Source organism: Mastigoproctus giganteus, chromosome 1 (assembly GCF_048544385.1).
Source record: "Mastigoproctus giganteus isolate SK-2022 chromosome 1, ASM4854438v1, whole genome shotgun sequence".
Classification (NCBI taxonomy): Eukaryota; Metazoa; Arthropoda; class Arachnida; order Uropygi; family Thelyphonidae; genus Mastigoproctus; species Mastigoproctus giganteus.
In genome coordinates, this window is record NC_143575.1 from 212,517,175 (window position 1) to 212,537,456 (window position 20,282).

At 40.3% G+C, this 20,282-nt stretch overlaps 1 protein-coding gene across 1 annotated transcript in view; it reads right to left on the bottom strand.

Moving 5' to 3' along the window:
• LOC150091501 (uncharacterized) overlaps positions 1-20,282 on the bottom strand; it is a 97,254-nt gene that overhangs the window by 28,582 nt on the left and 48,390 nt on the right. Inside the window, exon 4 of the mRNA XM_090384214.1 lies at positions 13,987-14,053. Within this exon, the coding sequence (XP_090240340.1) occupies positions 13,992-14,053 (62 nt within the window). The 3' untranslated portion in view covers positions 13,987-13,991. The remainder of the gene's footprint in view (positions 1-13,986; positions 14,054-20,282) is intronic.

The following is a 20,282-nucleotide window of genomic DNA, read 5'->3' on the forward strand; positions in this document are numbered from 1 at the left end:
GCTGTGAGGAAAATGCTTGACGAAAACAGGCGAGTGACCTACCAACAGATAGAGGATACTTTGGGCCTAAATGCACCAGCAATTCATTCGATTCTGCAAGATCATTTGCACGTGAAGAAACTTTATTCTCTCTGGGTGCCGCATCAACTGACTGAAGAGCAGATGACACGACATGTGACTTGGTGCCGGGAGATGTTAAAAAAGTTTGATAAGGAACAATCTCTGTATGTGAACAACATCGTGACAGGTGACGAGACTTGGCTGTACTATTACAATCTGCCGACCAAGGCTCAAAACAAAGTTTGGGTCTTTGATGATGACGACACACCCGTAATTGTCAGAAAATCCCGATCTGTAAAGAAGAAAATGATAGCTGTATTTTTCAAATCGAGTGGGACTGTGGAACGTGTCGTTTTGGACACGCAGAAGACAGTCACAGCTAAGTGGTATACTGAAAAATGCCTGCCTAAAGTCATTGGATCTATGAAGAATCTGCGGCCAAAGTCAAGAATGGACACCTGGTACCTCCATCACGATAATGCTGCAGCTCACCGCGCCAAAGCCTGCACCGAATATTTGACCACAACAGGACTGAAACTTCTCGAGCACCCTCCCTACAGTCCAGACCTTGCTCCCTGCGACTTTGCACTGTTCCCGCATGTGAAAATGAAGCTAAAAGGGAGGCGGTTTTCCAGTGATGAGGACCTTCTACGGGCTTGGGACAACGAGTGTGCTTTACTCCCTAGTGAAACTTGGCAGAACTGGTTTAAAGATTGGTTTCGGAGGATGGAGAGGTGTATTGAATGTAGAGGAAATTACTTTGAAAAAATTAAATAAACAAAGCTGTATTGCAAAACTTTCCTAGTACCCTTTGTATTTGGATCTTAGAAAAGCCTTTGATATTGTTGCACATGGAAGACTGCTGCACAAATTGGAGCACTGTGGCATTGGAGGCAAATTGCTGCTATGGATAAAGGGATGGCTGAGTGGGAGAAGACAGAGTGGTAATCAATGGACACTACTCTTCGTGGACTAATGTTATTAGTGTAGTCCCTTAGGGTTCAGTGTTGGGTCCATTGTTGTGTTCTGTATTTATAAATGATATTGATGATGGTATATCAGGCTTAATTTCCAAGTTTGAAGACAATACAAAGGTTGGCATGGTGGTTAATGACACTAATGACAGTACACTGTTGCAACAGGATCTAGAAAAGTTGTGCAGATGGGCTGAGAGGTGGCAAATGAAGTTTAACATTAACAAATGTAAAGTACTACGTATGGGAAGCAGTAATCTCAGAGTAACGTATCAACTCTGGTACTACACTGACAGTGGTAGAGAATGAAAAGGACCTGGGGGTAAATGTGCAGGCAGATATGAAATTTTGAGAGCAGTGCACATGGTCTGCAAGTGTAGCTCATGGTGTCTTGTCAATGATATACAGGAATTTTTCTAGGAGGTATAAGGAGGTGATTATTCCCTTGCATAAGGCAATGGTCAGGCCACACCTTGAGTACTGTATACAGTTCTGGACGGCTCATTTTAAGAGGATGTAGAGCTGCTGGAACGAGCACAGAGAAGGGCAACAAGATTAGTGAACAGAACAAAGGGTTTCTCTTACAAAGAAAGGCTTAAGTTTTGAAAATTACAGAGTCTGGAGACTATGCACCTGTGAGGTGATCTGATTAATGTGTATAAAGCCTTGAGTGGTTTGAGCGTACTCAATACTACTAGGATTTTTCATCTTGCTCAGAAAAATCGCGTGAGAGGCCATAAATTCAAATTGAGAAAAGACAGTTGTAGGATAGGTGTGAGGAAGTTTGCCTTTAGCCAGCGGGGTGGTTGATTGCAGGAACAAATTTCCATCTGTTGTAGAAATTGATAACTTAAATAGATTCAATGCAAAACTTGACAAACATTTGGAGTGAGGGGATGGGTGAAATATGGGGTTTTTTTTGGCTGATGCTATATAAGCTTGCTTTCTTGCATCATGTGCCTTGCTAATGCTAATGCTGACTCATGGCAGAGAGAGACAAAATGTATGGGATGCATATAAATTATCAAGCAACACAAAATCCTGTGGTAGATTTAAGCTAGTCTGTAATCAAGTCGCAAAGGAGGTTAGGCAAGTGAAGGCAGATTACAAGAAATCTTTGGCAATGGATGCAAAGAAAAACAGCCAAGAGTTCTTTACTTAAGTAAACTCTAGAAGGAAGGGGATGAATCAAAATGATCCACTTAATAATTAAGGTTTGACTGTTGATGACCCTGCTCAGGTAGCTGACAAACTGAATGAGTATTTTGCATTTACATTTACACGTGAAGAATTCTATAAGTAAGTGGAAGCCAGAAGCTTACCAAACTCTAACAGGTAATAACAGAACAAAGTGGAGGAGAAATTGTTGAAGTTAAACATAAGATAGGCAGGTGGGATGGTTGGGATCTATCCAGTTATACTTAAGGAGGCAGCAAAGGAAGTAAACAAACCCTTAGCCATAATTATGAGAGCATCCTTGGACTCAGGGGTGGTGCCTATGGACTGGAGATGTGCAAATGCATCCCGATTCATGAAGGGGGATCAAAGGGTGATACAAGTAATTACAAACCTGTTAGTTTGACTTCTGTTCCAGAGAAAATAATGGAGTCACTGGTTAATGAAGCATTGCAGGATCATCTAGAGAAGACTGTAGTTTTAGTTCAGACACAGCATAGGTTTGTTAGGAGGAAGTCTTGTCTGGCCAATTTGATTGGATACTATAATGTGGTCACAGAGGAACCAGATGCAAAATATAATTATCATATACTTGGATTTTAGAAAACTTTTGACACCTGGCAGACTACTGTACAAACTGGAGCAGTATGGCATTAAGGGCAAGTTGCTGCTATGTGTAAGGGGATGGTTGAGTGGGAGAAGACAAAGTGGTAATCAACGGACACTGCTCTTCGTGGACTAATGTTATTAATGGAATATCCCAGGGTTTGGTGATGGAATCATTGTTGTTTTCTGTATTTATCAATGATATTGATGAAGGTATATCAGGCTTAATGTCCAAGTTTGCATATGATACAAAGGTTGGTAGGGTTGTTAATGACAGTATGTTACTCCAACAGGGTCTAGAACAGATGGGCTGAGAAGTGGCAACTGAAGTTTAACATTGACAAATGCAAAGTACTGCATATGAGTAGCAATATCACAAGTGTAATGTATCAACTGTGTAGCACTACACTCAGTGGTGGAGAATGAGGAAAGGCCTGGGGGTGACTGTGCAGTCAGATATGAAGTTTTCTAAGCAGAGCAGCTCATGGGGGTCTTGTCAATGACCCCATGACATGGGTTCTAGGGATTTTGCTAGCAGGGATAAGGAGGTGATTGTTCTAAAAACAATAAATATGCAATTCCATGGCTAATTATTGAGGGAGAATGGAAATAAGAAAGCTCTTGGCTTGATAATATTAAGAATTGTACAGAACTGAACACTGAGCAGCTGTTCCCTTTGTATAAGGCAGTGGTTGGGCCACGCCTTGAGTACTTTACACAGGTCTGGAGGCCTCATTTAGGGAAGAATGTGGAGTTGCTGGAATGAGAACAGAGAAGAGGGGGAAAAAAGTTGCTCTACCAAGAAAGGCTTAAGTTCTGTAAATTGTAGCATCTGGAGACTAGGCACCGACGTGGTGATCTGATTCAAGGCCTTGAATGGTTTTAACAATCTCATTGCTGATGGGATTTTAACTCTTGCTCAGATTACGCACCTGAGGAGATATAAATTCAAATTGAGGAAAGACAGTTGTAGAATAGATGTGCGGAAATTTGCCTTTAGCCAGTATGTGGTTGACTGGCGTTTATCGCGGAAGTTGATAGCTTAAATAAATTAAAGGAAGAACTGGACAAACGTTTGGAGAGAATATGTGAAATGGAAAGCTTTTTTTTTTTTTTTTTTTTTTTTTTGCTGATGCTATAAGCTTGCTTTCTTGCATCATATGCCTGTACCAATGCTAATTATTCACTGTATGATTCTTTTTGCTTCAAAGGTGGTTCTTGTGCATATGTCTGCTCTACTATTCCCTGTCAGAAACATAGTAATTTGGAATCTCCTCTTTTCAATCTTCTTTGTCTTCAAATCTCTCTACAACATTCTCTCACGTTCGTCTGTTGCTTCTATCATTCTCCCAACTCCACTAATTACTTGCAAATCTTTCACTTCCTCTCATTGAAACTTGGCTTCCTCCAGTGCCACTTTCCTAACATTGAAGTGATTTTCCTTGGTGATTTTAATGTTCACAACTCCAGCTGGCTTCTGTTTTCTAGTTGCATGGACACAGCTGGTTGAGATGCAGAGGCTTTTGAAATTACTAATGACCTCACACAGATTGTTTATTTACCTACAAGAATATCCGACAATCCTAACCACATAGACAACACATGATCTTTTTCTCACAAAAAATACTTCTAAGTATAGGGTAAAAGTGAGTAGTCCTCTAGGTACCTCAGATCACAGCTTGGTGATGGTCTCTTCTCCAATGGAGCCTCTCTCTCGTGGCCATTCTCAACTTTGTGTTGTTTGGCATTACAAGAATGCAAAATAGGATGATCTGCGAGATTTCTTTTCTATGCAATGGCATTTTGCATAGCCATTTTGAGTAAGCCAAAATAACTGCCTTAGCTTATACTATTACACACCATCAGGCATCTCTCATATTGTGTACTTATACTTCATAACTCGGTTGTCACTATGGCAATGGCGCCTCCGTAGCTAGGTGGGAAGGAGCAGCAGTGCGTAGCACACGCTTCTTGATTAGACCGGGGTTCGAGCCCATCACCACCAAATACGGAGGATGTGGAAAGGTCAAGGAATGACCACCGCATATTCCCAGAGCAATATGGCCTTAGTTGCTAATGCTCCTAAAAAAAAAAAAAAAACCAAAATCTTTCCTCAATTTGAATTTATGCCCTCTCAGGTGATTATTCTGAGCAAGAGGAAGAATCCCACCAGCATTGAGCATGCTCAAACCATTCAAGGCTTTATACACCTCTATCAGATCACCTCGTTGGTGGGCGCCTCCGTAGCCAGGTGGGAAGGAGCAGCGGTGCGTAGCACACGCTTCTTGACTAGACCGGGGTTCGAGCCCGTCACCACCAAATACGGAGGATGCAGAAAGGTCAGGGAATGACCACCGCATATTCCCGGAGCAATATGGCCTTAGTTGCTAATGCTCCTCAAAAAACCAAATAACAACAACTATTGCAACAAAAGGGTACCTGCCCACCCACCGATGATGTTCAATAGTGAATCTTAAGCATAGCCCCATTGCTTCATGCAAAATAATTGCCTTAGTTACCAATCTCTGGACATATTCAACGGAAAAGTATGGTGAAACTCAAGCAGCTTCACTCTTAACATTTCAACAGCTTTTTATCATGTTTAGAATAAAGGTCTTCTAAATAAGCTTCCATTTTGTGGTTTGCCAACTTTTTTTTGTAATTGGGTATCCAGCTCTCTCTCCCCCCCCCCACCACTGCAGGCAATGATAAATGGCTTTCTGTCTTCTAACTTCTCTACTATTGCTAGTTTTCCCCAAGGTTCAGTTCTTTCACCCGCTCTTTTCCTCTTGTATTTTAATTTCCTCCCATTGACCAGAAATAGCTTTGCTGATGATAGCACATTACATTCCAGTTTGGTGCCTCCGTAGCCAGGTGGGCAGGAGCAGCAGTGCGTAGCATACGCTTCTTGATTAGACCGGGGTTCAAGCCCATGACCACCAAATACGGAGGATGCAGAAAGGTCAAGGAATGACCACCGCATATCCCTGGAGCAATATGGCCTTAGTTGCTAATGCTCCTAAAAACCAAATAACAAACTAACAAACATTCCAGTTTGAGAAACCTTGTCCTTCAACTTCTCAAATATTCACTACCAATTCTTGAAATGCTTATCTCCAATGGGCAAAGATAATTTAGTTGATTTAAATCTTACTAAAGCTCGGTCTTATCTTATATCTTCCAAAAAGGATTCTTCTGCTCCTATTTATGTAAGTTCCGTGGAATGCAACCCTTGCGTAAGTCGGGGAGTGGCTGTACTATAGTTTCTAATACCACTCATGCATGGGGTTCTCGTAAAAAAAAAAAAAAAAAAAAAAAAAAAATCATACAGTATACTAAAGAAGTCATTAGGAATTGATCAGAGTTCTAAGTTGGGTGAAGAGGGGCAATAGGTTGCAGTAGATAGAGGCACAAGCATGAGTTTTAATTTCATGAGATGAGTCTGACAGTTTAAGGAGCTACATGGCCTTTAACTGGGCAGATAGCACAGCAAAGGTGAATATGAGAGAATTGTGGAATACCTTTAAAGAAGTCACAGAAGCTACGAATGTGTATATACATTAAGAAAATATGTGATGGCTCTTCAATAAAGAATGATTATAATTTTTCATCGAGAACCATATTGCTTTACTATTTCTAGCTGAGCTGCAGAATTTACGATTAAATCAAGCTGCATCACATAGCAACTGTGTTGGCTCATGCACATGGTGGTCGGTCAAGTTTATGCCTGTTCAGTTTTGCCTACATGACAATGGATTTGCACTCAAATTTTGTTTCCATTTCGAGAAACATCTGCTGAAACTGTGAAATGTTAAAAGAGGCTTGTGGATTCAATTGAATTTGATTCAATCACAAAAATCACCTGTCCTGGATCTCCAACCACTACTGTCACCAGAAACCATAAACACTGCTTCTGTAATCACGAGAGAACATTGTTGTATAATGGTAAGGCAATTGGCAGTGATTAGCATTAGCATTAGTAGAGGCATTTGATGCAAGAAAGCAAGCTTATGCAGCATCAGCCATAAAAAAAAAATAAAATAAATAAATAAAAAATAACCACTTCCACTTCACCCCTCTGTTCGTTCGAAATACCTGTCCAGCTGAGCCTTAAACTTATTTAGGCTATCAACTTCCACGACAAGGGATGGAAGTCTGTTCCACCAACCAACCAACCACCCGCTGGCTAAAGGCAAATTTCCTCACGTCTATCCTACATCTGTCTTTCCTCATTTGGAATTTATGCCCTCTGAGGTGATTATTCTGAGCAAGAGGAAGAATCCCATCAGCATTGAGCATGCTCAAACCATTCAACGCTTTGTACACCTCTATCAGATCACCTCGCTGGTGCCTAGTCTCCAGACACTGTAATTTGCAAAACTTAAGCCTTTCTTCGTAAGAGCACCCCTTTGTTCCATTCACCAATCTTGTTGCCCTTCTCTGTACTCATTCCAGCATCTCTATATCCTTCTTGAAATGAGGCCTCCAGACCTGTATACAGTACTCTAGGTGTGGTCTGACCATTGCCTTATACAGGGAATAATCACCTCCTTATCCCTGCTAGAAAAATTCCTATATATCATCGACAATACACCATGAGCTACTCTTGCAGCCCATCTGCACTGCTCAGAAAACTTCATATCTGCCTGCACAACCACCCCCAGATCCCTTTCATTCTCTACCACTGTCAGTGTAGTACCACAGAGTTGATACGTTGCTCTGGGGTTGCTGTTTCCCATATGTAGTACTTTACATTTGTCAATGTTAAACTTCATTTTCCACCTCTCAGCCCATCTGCTCAACCTTTCCAGATCCTTTTGCAGTAGCATAGTGTCAGTAGTGTCCTTGAAAACCCTGCCAACCTTCGTATCGTCTGCAAACTTGGACATTAAGCTTGATATACCATCATCAATATCATTGATAAATACAGAAAACAATAATGGACCCAATACTGAACCCTGTGGGACTCCACTAATAACATTAGTCCACGATGAGCAGTGTACATTGATTACCACTCTCTGTCTTCTCCCCCTCAACCACCCCTTTATCCATAGCAGCAATTTGCCTCCAATGCCATACTGCTCCAATTTGTGCAGCAGTCTTCCATGTGCAACAGTATCAAAAGCCTTTCTAAGATCCAAGTATATAATATCAAAGTTATTCCCTGCATCCAGTTCTTTTGTGACTTCATCATAGTATCCAATCAAATTGTTCAGGCAAGACTTCCCCTTAACAAAACCATGCTGTGTCTGAGCTATAATTGAAGTCTTGTCTAGATGATCCTGCAGTGCTTCTTTAACCAGTGCCTCCATTAATTTTCCAGGAACAGAAGTTCCTGAAAAATTAATGATTTAAATAATTAATGATTAAAAAATAATTAAAAGAACTAACAGGTCTATAATTACTTGTGTCGCCCTCTGATCCTCCTTTGTGAATTGGGGTCACATTTGCACATCTCCGGTCCATGGGTACTTTCCCTGAGTCCAAGGAAGCTCTCATAATTATGGCTAAGGGTTTGCTTACTTCCTTTGCTGCCTCCTTTAATATAACTGGATAGATCCCATCTACCCCAGGTGGCTTTCTTGTATTTATCTTTAACAATTTCTCCTCCACTTTACTCTCAGTTATTACAAGATTCTCTAGCTTACTGCCAGAGTTGAATACACCTCTGGCATTCCCCTCGCTGAATAACTCCTCATGTGTGAATGTCGATGCAAAATATTCATTTAGTTTGTTAGCTACCTGAGCAGGATCATCAACGGTTGACCCATCGATATCAATTGGACCAATCTGATTCATCCCCTTCCTTCTAGAGTTTACATAAGTAAAGAACTCTTTGCTGTTTTTCTTTGCATCCCTTGCCAAAGATTTCTCATAATCTGCCTTCGCCTGCCTAACCTCCTTTGTAACTTGGTTACAGATCAACTTGTATCTATCATAGGCTTCTGTGTCACGTGTTAATTTGTATGTATCCCATGCATTTTTCTTCTCTACCATATGTCTCATTAGTTCATCTGACATCCACTTAGGCCTAAACCTTGAACAATATTTCTTAGTTGGTATGTAAAGCCTAGTAGCTTCCAAGATAAGTTCTTTGAATGCTTCCCATTTTGAATTTGCTGTTGGTAACATCATCAGTTGGTCCCACTGTATAGAATTTAAATACTGTCTCAGTCCATCGCAGTCGCCTTTACCAAAGCAATAACCCTTCCCTTTACACCTAATGGTAGTTACCTCTTTGAGTAAATCCCACTTCAGCACACTGTGATCACTGCCACCTAGTGGTTCATTTACCTGCAGATTCTTAATGCATGAAGAATCACAACTGATAATCCAATCAAGAGTATTACTCCCTCTAGTTGCCTCCCGAACATGCTGATGTAGAAAACAATCATCCAATATATCCACAAAAGCCTTGCTAGTGTGTGAGTGACCAGCCCCCAAATTCCAGTCAATATCTGGGAAATTAAAATCCCCCATTATAAGACTCTGATTTACTGGCCCACTCTATTTCCCTGTACAATTTCTTATTATACTCATTAGAGTCATTAGGCCTATAGCACACTCCTACTCTCAATTTTGACCTCCCAATGCTTATGTCACACCAAACTGACTCGACACTGCACTGTCCAGCAATGTCGACTGGCTTCACTTCCTTGGATTTTATGTATTTCTTAACTAATAGCATAACCCCTCCTCCCTTCCTATCCTGTCTATCCTTTCTGTAGACATTGTACTCCCCAAATTCCAGTTCTGCATTCCTTATATCTGTGTGACACCACGTCTCTGAAATCCCCACAATATCTGCCTTTGATGTTTTGAGCAATACCTCAAATTCATCAAATTTATTTACTAAACTCCTAGCATTGGTGTACACGCAAGTATACATGCACCTGTTCTTTTTCTTAGCTACCCTAACACAACCCATGTGTTTACTTGTACCCCAATAATTCCCAGCAGTCTCTGAAATATCATCATGCATGGAATCAAAAGTGCAGGCCAGTGGAAGCGGTTGTATAATGTGGGACATGTTTCACTGGTAGGAACTTGGACCCCTGGTGCATGTGGAACAACATATCACTGGTCTCCACTATTGTCAACTGCTTGCTGACTGTGTACACTCCACTATGTTACACTTTTTTCTGAATGGCGATGGTGTCTTCCAAGATGACGATGCACCGAGCCATCGGGCACTTGTTGTGCACGAATGGTTTGAGGAACACAGTTCTGACTTCCAACATATCAATTGGCCTCCGAACTCCCCCAATATCAATCCCATAGAGCACTTGTGGGACACTATGGAAAAGCATATCAGGCATCTGGATACACCGATCACTTCCATACCTGCATTGCTGGCCACATTACACATAGCTTGGTTGGCTATACCTCCCGAATGCTTCCAACATCTTGTTGAATTAATGCCACGTCGGATAGCTGCTGTACTGAGGGAGGCACCTCCATAGCCAGGTGGGCAGGAGCAACAGTGTGTTGCTCCTGCCCTTCTTGATTAGACCGGGGTTCGAGCCAATGACCAAAATACGGAGAATGCAGAAAGGTCATGGAATGACCACCGCATATCCCCGGAGCAATATGGCCTCAGTTGCTAATGCTCCTAAAAACCAAATAAGAAACAAACAACTGTACTGAGGGCAAAAGAAGGACCTACAAAGCATTAGGTAGGTGGTCATAATTCAGTGATCACTCAGTGTGTATATATACTCATATTATCAATCACTGGACCACTGAGAGTGAAGTGCAACCTTCAATCCAGTCCCGTTCTTTTCCAAATTAACATTATGACTTCCCATAAATAAGCATCTTAAATGAAACTTTATATTCCTAGTGGTATGATTTCGATACCATATAGTTATTAATATATTATTAAAACTATTTTATGTAGCAATGAAGACACTCTCAAAACTATGATTATTCTAATAAAATTTCTTTGAATAAAAATTATGAGAACAGTAAAATCAATTAATGCATTAAGAATTATTTATATGTTTAATTAATCACTCATATCATATGGAGTTATTAATATATACAGGGTGATTCACTACCAGTGCGACAAACTTGCAGGAGGTGTAGGGGGCACAAAGACGAATCGGAATCACATAGCATTGCAGGGTCCGAAATGCTTTCGTCATGCGGTAGAGGACGTTGAACAGGAGGTGGCATGAACAGCGATCGCACTGGAAGTCAGCATTTGCGGACTGGTTCCCGAGGCAGTAGGATGGACGAGTATTCAAACGTTGAACTGGCCGACATGCACCTCGCGTATGGAGCTGCGGACTGTAACGGGTGCGCCACTCTGCGCTTGTACCAGGAACGTTTCCCGCACAGGCGTGCTCCTCATCATACGATTTTCGCACGTGTGCACAGAAGGTTACGTGAGACTGTTTGTTTCACGAGAGGTACCATGAATCGAGAGCGAACGACGAGGACGCCAGACAATGAGGAGAATGTCGTACATGTCCCTCTGTAAGGCAATGGTCAGGCCATGCCTTGAGTACTGCGTACAGGTCTGGAGGCCTCATTTTAGGAAGGATGTAGATTTACTTGGGCGTGTACAGAGAAGGGCAACAAGATTGGTGAAGGGAATGAAGGGATCCTCTTATCAAGAGAGGCTTAAGTTCTGCAAATTGCAGTGGCTGGAGACTAGGCACCTGCGCGGTGATCTGATTGAGGTGTATAAGGCCTTGAATGGGTTCAGCACGCTGAATTCTGATGGGATCCTTCCACTTGTTCAGATTACGAACCTAAGGGGGCATAAATTCAAATTATGAAAGGACAGATGTAGAATAGATGTGCGGAAATTTGCCTTTAGCCAGTGGGTGGTTAATTGCTGGAACAAACTTCCATCTGTCGTTGTGGAAGTTGATAGGTGGAATAAATTTAAGGAGGAACTGGACAGGCATTTGGAGGGAATGGTGTGATTATTTTTTTTTTTTTTTGGCTGATGCTGCATAAGCTCATACATTTGCTTTCTTGCATCACATGCCACTACTACGTCTTGCAGAAGGCAATCTGAGTACGAGTACTCGAGCGATAGGCCAACGATTGAATATTTTCCAATCCACTGCATGGAGGATACTGTCAACAAACCAAATGAGTTCATACCATCTGCAACGCATCCAATCATTGGAGCCTGCGGATTATCCACTCCGGAGGACTTTTGCTACTTGGTTTCTTCAACAGAAATGGTTCGCAAATGCTGATTTCCAGCGGGATCGCTGTTCACACGACCTCCCATTCAACGTTCTCTACCGCATGACGAAGGCATTTCGGACCCTGCAATGCTATGTGATTCCGATTCGTCTTTGTGCCCCCTACACCTCCTGTAAGTTTGTCGCACTGGTAGTGAATCACCCTGTATTTTATTTAAGCATAGCCTAAACTAATATACAGGAACTCCCCGACTTACGTAAGGGTTGCATTCCATGGAACTCTACGTAAGTCGGAATTTCCCCTGCGCTTTTGCAGCACTCGCAACTGTGCTCGCTGAATTGATTGAATCAAAAAATATGCGGGCATGGGGTAATAAAGAAATGTTCAACGAGCATGTAAATGGAATTATTTATTGTATTTATTCAATTTTTTATCTCGTGTGCAGGAAAAATTACAAAAGCGTGCAATTTAAAAAAAAAATTTCAAAATTATAAAATTACAAAAAAAAAGAGAGGAGACAGGCATAATGTCAGTAAGTTTTACCTCTTGAGCATCCTTTGCAGAGTCAAAGTCTTCAGCTGATAAGTACGCCGCTGCAGAGGTCGAGGGCTGGAGATTTAGAAGGGGTTGGCTGCTCAACCTTATGAAAGAACATATTAATGGATGACTGGACGGTGGCTTTTTCTTTTCATCATAGATTTCTTTGTAGCAAGCAAGCATATCATTCACCCCTCTGTTAACTTTAAAGAATCGTTCGCTGTCAGGGTCCATCTTCTGAAACCTCACCATTGCCGATGCAATTTCACGAAATGCCATTGCCATCTCGATGATGAAGCGTCTCGGCTCCTCGTTTGGTTCATCCTGAACTTCTTCAGCATTTTCTTCTTTCACTATTGCTGCCTGCAAGTCAATAAGTTCTGCATTAGATAATTCCTTCTCTTCTTCCTCTATTAACTCCTCCGCGTCTTTGACATCAACCTTCAATTGAATTAGCTCTGCAACCTTTACAATCTTATCTGTAATCTCTTCATATATGCGGGCTAGCCGAGTGGGTAAAGTACCTGCCCGGCAACCCAAAGGTCGCGGGTTCGATTCCCGCCTCGGGCTTGGATCAAAGTACTGCAAAAACCTTGGGAGGTGCAATATGGCCACAGAAGCCGTTGCGCCAACAACTACCAAATCAAAAAAAAAAATAAAAAATAAAAAATCTTCATATATGATTCGTCTTTTTCAAATCCCTCGAAGCCTTTTACATGTCGTGGGCATATTTTATTCCATGCGCAATTTAAACACTTTTAGTAATTTCAGCCCTTAATGTTTAAGGAGGTGGTAAATATTGTAAGATTTCCAAGTCTCTTAACATAACATTTTTCTCATTGTCTACTGCAGACAATAACTGAGCAAACGTTATGCGTAAATGGCATACTTTTAAATTCGAAATAACACCCTAATCCATAGGTTGGATGTGAAGTCATGTTTGGCAGTAGAAATATGACTCTCACGTTCGAATTGAAATTATCTAGATGCGAGGATGTCCAGGAGCATTCTAATAGAAGCAAAATCTTGAAAGGAATGTCATTTTCTTTAAAATATTTTCAACCTCTAAGTGGTTAATTAAACATATTAATAATTCTTAATGGATAACAACCATGTAATGTCCTTTCCTAACTATATTACAATTAATGCATGTTATTCCTTTTTACATAGTGATAATTTTATGAAAAACTCTAACAGCGTACCAGAAAAATAAGGGACAAATGATGGATAAGTCCATTTAAATCAAACAAATTCACGTGTCAATTCTGCATTATGTTAAATTATGCATTATGATATATATTAAAAATATAAGTATTAGTATTATAAAGCATTTCAAAGCAATAATAAATAAACTTTATTCCAAAGTTATCTTTCTAATTTATAGTACTGAAATATAATGGTGAGTAATATTTTAATTCAAAATATATACCAGAAATTTTACAGAATTATAACCTATGTTTTATACCAGTTTTATTGCCAGTCAACCATACAACGCAGATCCAATTTCAGTGATGGAAATGGAAGAATAAAATCTAAGTAAAAGGAAAGTAATCATAACAAAATGTCATAAACAAAATGATGTAAAATAATTTAGAGAAAGGCAATTTTAAATTCAAATATTTAAATATATTTATTTTCTTTACAGAGTAGGATCTGTAAGTCGATAATCTGGCTAATTATGTGTCCTTTAGTAATTTGTATGCACTAAATTAAAAATCCATTTTTTTTCTATCATATTTTTCATAAAATTTTATAATTTTTAAATAAAATATGAAAAAATTATATTTAATTTTTTTGCTAATAGGGTGGTTCAGAATTGAGACACACTTTATTTTTTACAAAAAAAAAACATATGTATCAGGTTCTCCAAACTTTTACAGTGACATTTTTTCCATATTTCCACTGAAAACTACTGATGCTGGCAGCATAGCAATAGGCTGATTGTATAGTCAATTCAGGACATTAACCTTGAGTTTGCCATTTATCTTGAATTTTTGCTCTCCCAGGTGCTCCTTCATTGGCCCAAACAGGTGATAATCACTGGAGGGGGGATTAAATTCAAAATGTAAGCAGGGCAGTTTATGATTTTCCAACCTAAGGTTGCCAATGTCACTGTCAAATTCAACATATGTAGGTGTGTGTGTGTGTGTGTGTGTGTGTGTGTGTGTGTGTGTGTGTGTGTGTGTGTGTGTGTGTGTGTGTGTGTGTGTGTGTGTGTGTCATGCAGCAGCAGAATCATTCCCTTTGATAGTTCCTTAGGCCTTTTGTTGAGAATTGCTATAGATGTATCGCTAAGAAGCAAGTTGCTATAATAGAGCATTAACTGTTGCACAAAGTGGCAGAAAATTAATAAGAATTATTCCATATGAATCCCAAAAGACACTAAACCATGATCTTGCCAACTGAATCTATATCTGTGTCTTGTAGTTTTTCAGTGAAAGGACCCTTTTGTGATGCTGTTCCATACTGGACTTCTGATTCTGGAGTGAAGTAGTGTATCCATATGTCATCTCTGTTCATTACAGAAAATATTTTCCTCCAGTTCAGAGGTTCTGTGGAAAGAACTCACTGTACCTTCTGGTCAAATGTTGGCATCTTTATCCTGATTTGCTGATAGTTTCTGCCTATGTGAAATGCATAATGCAGTTTCATATTCAGATTCTAAATGTAATTCTAACAGTGACTGTTCCCAAAATGAAAATGTATGTGAATTGCAGAAATTCATGCAAAATGAACTAAATGATTTGGTGAGAGATTTGAGCCTTCCAAAATCTTCTGCAGAGATCCTACAAACTGAAATTATAGAACTCCATTCTATAGTTTCAGTTTGTTGGTTTATGTATATTGGTGACAAGTGACACGGATTACGCAGGATGGAATTTATTGTAGAGACTAATTTCAAATGTACAAAGTTCATTGGTTAGTGGAGTTGGAAGAATGATAGAGGCAACAGATGGATTTAATAGAATGAAGCAAAGAGATTTTAAGCCAGAGGAGATCAAAAAGAGAAGATTCCAAATTAGGAAGTCTCTGACAAGGAATATTGCAGTGGATATGTGCACAACTACTACCTTTGAAGTGAAAGGAATCATAGTATAATTAGGGCAAATGAGATGAATAGTATACATAGCAAGAATATACTCAGCTCCTCGACATAACATGGCCTTAACAATGCCCCCACATACACACTACTCAGACTTCCTTCAGTCACTAGCTAGCAGAGTAGAGGCTGCAAGACTATTCACCAGCTGATCCAGATGTCTCCTAGAGAGTTATCAACAGATTTGGTCCAGTGGACTATCTAGCAAACACATTTTAGAGTTGTACTCTCAAAGTGTAAGAAATATTAAATCTCACCATGATATGCATCATAATCTGGAAAGGCTACTCACTACATGATGGGGGTTGCCAGAGCTTTGCTCTGGAGACTAAACATGGGTTTCACTACTTAAAGCCAATAATGAGCAAAGTGGTGGTGTATAAACTGGATGATGAGAGTCATCTACCACATAATATTACCGGGTGACATATAGAGGTAGCATTCCTTTATGTGATGTGATGCCACACCTCAACTCCTGCTTACATTGGTTCATACTTGAGTGGTCACCTCCAGTATACTAGGTACATTGCTTCAGGTTTTGCACATGGAAAGTATACCCATGGTTTCTAACAGTGCCACTATCACAAAGGTGAAAGCAGAGAATGTTTGTCACAGAATCACCAGACTTCACAGAAATTCATCCCGCTTAACTTGCAAATGGGACCTGAATATTAGTTCCATCAGGGTTTTAGACTTCCAGGTAGCAAGTGATAACACTGACTAATAGATTAACAGTAGCCGCTGGCAGAAGTGAAAGTGATTCTTGCACTGCTTCTATTGGAATGAGCAGCAGCCTGGACAACATGATGAAAGATATTTCAGAGACTGCTGGGAGTCATTGCAGTACAAGTAAACACATGGTTGTGTTAGAGTAGCTAAGAATAGGAACAGGTGCATGTGTACTTGCGTGTACACCAATGCTAGGAGATTGGTAAATAAATTTGATGTATTTGAGGTATTGCTCAAAGCATCAAAGGTGGATATTGTTGGGATATCAGAGACGTGGTGTCACACAGATATAAGGAATGCAGAACTGGAATTTGGGGAGTACAACATCTACAGAAAGGATAGACAGGATAGGAAGGGAGAAGGGGTTATGCTATTAGTTAAAAAACACATAAAGGCCAGTTGACATCACTGGACAGTGCAGTGTCGAGTCGGTTTGTTGTGACATAGGCACTGGGAGATCAAAATTGAGAGTAGAAGTGTGTTATAGGCCTATGACTCTGATGAGTATAATAAAAAACTGTACAGAGAAATAGGGTGGGCCAGTAAATCAGAGTGTCTTATAATGGGGGATTTTAATTTCCCAGATATTGACTGGAATTTGTGAGTTGGTCATTCACACACTAGCAAGGCTTTTGTGGATTTATTGGATGATTGTTTTCTACATCAGCATTTTAAGGAAGCAACTAGAGGAAGAAATACTCTTGATCTGATTATCAGTAGTGATCCTTCATGCATTAAAATCTGCAGATAAAGGAACCACTAGGTGGCAGTGATCACAGTGTGCTGAAGTGGGAGCTTCAGCACACTGTGATCACCGATGGTAGTTACTCAAAGAGGTAACTACCATCGGGTCGGGGGTATAGGGGAAGGGTTTTTGCTTTCTTGAAGGCGACTACGGAGGTCTGAGACAGTATTTAAATTCTATACAGTGGGACCAACTGATAATGTTACCAACAGCAAATTCAAAATGGGAGGCATTCAGAGAATTAATCTTGATTAATCTTGTAAGCTACTAAGCTTTACATACCAACTAAGAAATATTGTTCAAGGTTTAGGCCTAAATGGATGTCAGATGAACTAATGAGACATGTGGCAGAGAAGAAAAATGCATGGGATACATATAAACTAATGGGTGACATGGAAGCCCATCATAGATATAAGCTGGTCTGTAACCAAGTCACAAAGGAGATTAGGCAAACAAAGGCAGATTATGAGAAATCTTTGGCAAAGGATGCAAAGAGTTCTTTACCTATGTAAACTCTAGAAGAAAAAGGATGAATCAGATTGGTCCACTGGATATTGATGGTTCAACTGTTGATGATCCTGCCCAGGTGGCTAACAAACTAAATGAGTATTTTGCATCTACATTCCCACATGAGGAGTTATTCAGGGAGGAGAATGCCAGAGGTGAATTAACTCTAGCAATGAGATTGTGAAATTATTGAAGATAAACATAAAAAAGGCACTTGGGGTGGATGGGATCTAATCAGTTATATTAAAGGAGGCAGCAAAGGAAGTAAGCAAACCCTTCACCATAATTATGAGAGCTTCCTTGGACTCAGGGGAGGTACCCATGGACTGGAGATGTGCAAATGTGACCCGATTCACAAAGGAGGATCAAAGGGCGACACAATTAATTATAGACCTGTTAGTTTAACTTCTGTTTCAGGGAAATTAATGGAGGCACTGGTTAAAGAAGCACTGCAGGATCATCTAGACAAGGCTTCGGTTATAGCTTGGAGAACACAGCATGGTTTTGTTAAGGGGAAGTCTTGTCTGACCAATTTGATTGGATACTATGATGTAGTTACAAAGGAACTGGATGCAGGGAATAACTTTGATATCATGAATTTGGATCTTAGAAAGGCTTTTGATACTGTTGCACATGGAAGACTACTGCACAAATTGGAGCAGTGCGGTATTAGAGGCAAATTGCTGCTATGGATAAAGGGATGGTTGAGTGGGAGAAGACAGAGAGTGGTAATCAATGGACATTGCTCTTCGTGGACTAATGTTATTAGCATAATCCCTCGGGGTTCAGCGTTGGGTCCATTGTTATTTTCTGTATTTATAAATGATATTGATGATGGTATATCAGGCTAAATGTCCAAGTTTGCAGACAATACGAAGGTTGGCAGGGTTGTTAATGATACTAATGACAATACACTGCTGCAACAGGTTCTAGAAAAGTTGAGCAGATGGGCTGAGAGGTGGCAAATGAAGTAGTAGTAGTAGTGGCATGTGATGCAAGAAAGCAAATGTATGAGCTTATGCAGCATCATAATAGGTGGAACAGGACCAGGGTATGTCTGCCAGGGGCAAAGGTTGATGACGTTGTAGAGCGAATATCATCTTTCAAGGGCACAAAAGGTGATATAGTTGTACACGTTGGCACTAATAATATTAAGAGTAGGAGACCAGCAGAATTACTTAACAAGTACAGGTCACTGTTGAACAAAAGCCGAGAATTAGGGTTGAATTTGAAAGTGTCTGCAATTCTGCCCAGACACGATAGGAGGGAGTATATGATGAGAGCCTTGTCGATCAATTCGGCCCTGGAAAGATTGTGCAAGGCTCAAGGGGAAGAATTTTTTTCAGCCTGGACTGCACTCGTTAACAGGAGAGATTGCTTCTACAGGGATGGGATACACTTAAATAGAAAGGGTGCAAGAATATTTGCTGATGCTATCGAGGCAGTGTTAGGTGGGTCGGAAAACTGCTAGCTTGGAGGGAGACAAAGACCAATAGATTGACAGTAGCCACTGGCAGAGGTGAAAGAGATTCTTGCACTGCTTCAATTAGAATGAGCAGAAGCCTGAAAAACAAGATGCATGGTATTTCAGAGACTGCTGGGAGCCATTGCGGTACAAGTAAACACATGGGTTGTGTTAGGGTAGCTAAGAATAGAAACAGGTGCAGGTATACTTGCGTGTACACCAATGCTAGGAGTTTAGTAAATAAATTTGATGAATTTGAGGTATTGCTCAAAACATCAAAGGCAGATATTGTTGGGATATCAGAGACGTGGTGTCACACAGATATAAGGGATGCAGAACTGCAATTTGGGGAGTACAACGTCTACAGAAAGGATAGACAGGATAGGAAGGGGGGGGGTTATGCTATTAGTTAAGAAACACATAAAAACCAAGGAAATGAAGCCAGTCGACATCGCCGGACAGTGCAGTGTTGAGTAAGTTTGGTGTGACATAAGCATTGGGAGATCAAAATTGAGAGTAGGAGTGTGCTATAGGCCTAATGACTCTGATGAGTATAATAAGGAACTGTACAGGGAAATAGAGTGGGCCAGTAAATCAGAGAGACTTATAATGGGAGATTTTAATTTCCCAGATATTGACTGGAATTTGGGGGCTGGTTACTCACACACTAGCAGGGCTTTTGTGGATTTATTGGATGATTGTTTTCTACATCAGCATGTTCGGGAGGCAACTAGAGGGAGTAATACTCTTGATTTGATTATCAGCAGTGATTCTTCATGCATTAAGAATCTGCAGATAAATGAACCACTAGGTGGCAGTGATCACAGTGTGCTGAAGTGGGATTTACTCAAAGAGATAACTACCATTAGGGGTAAAGGAAGGGTTATTGCTTCCGTAAAGGCGACTACGATGGACTGAGACAGTATTTAAATTCTATACAGTGGGACCAACTGACGATGTTACCAACAGCAAATTCAAAATGGGAAGCATTCAAATAACTTATCTTGGAAGCTACTAGGCTTTACATACCAACTAAGAAATATTGTTCAAGGTTTAGGCCAAAATGGATGTCAGATGAACTAATGAGGCATATGGCAGAGAAGAAAAATGCATGGGATACTTACAAATTAACACATGACACAGAAGCCTATGATAGATACAAGTTGATATGCAACCAAGTTACAAAGGAGGTTAGGCAGGCGAAGGCAGATTACG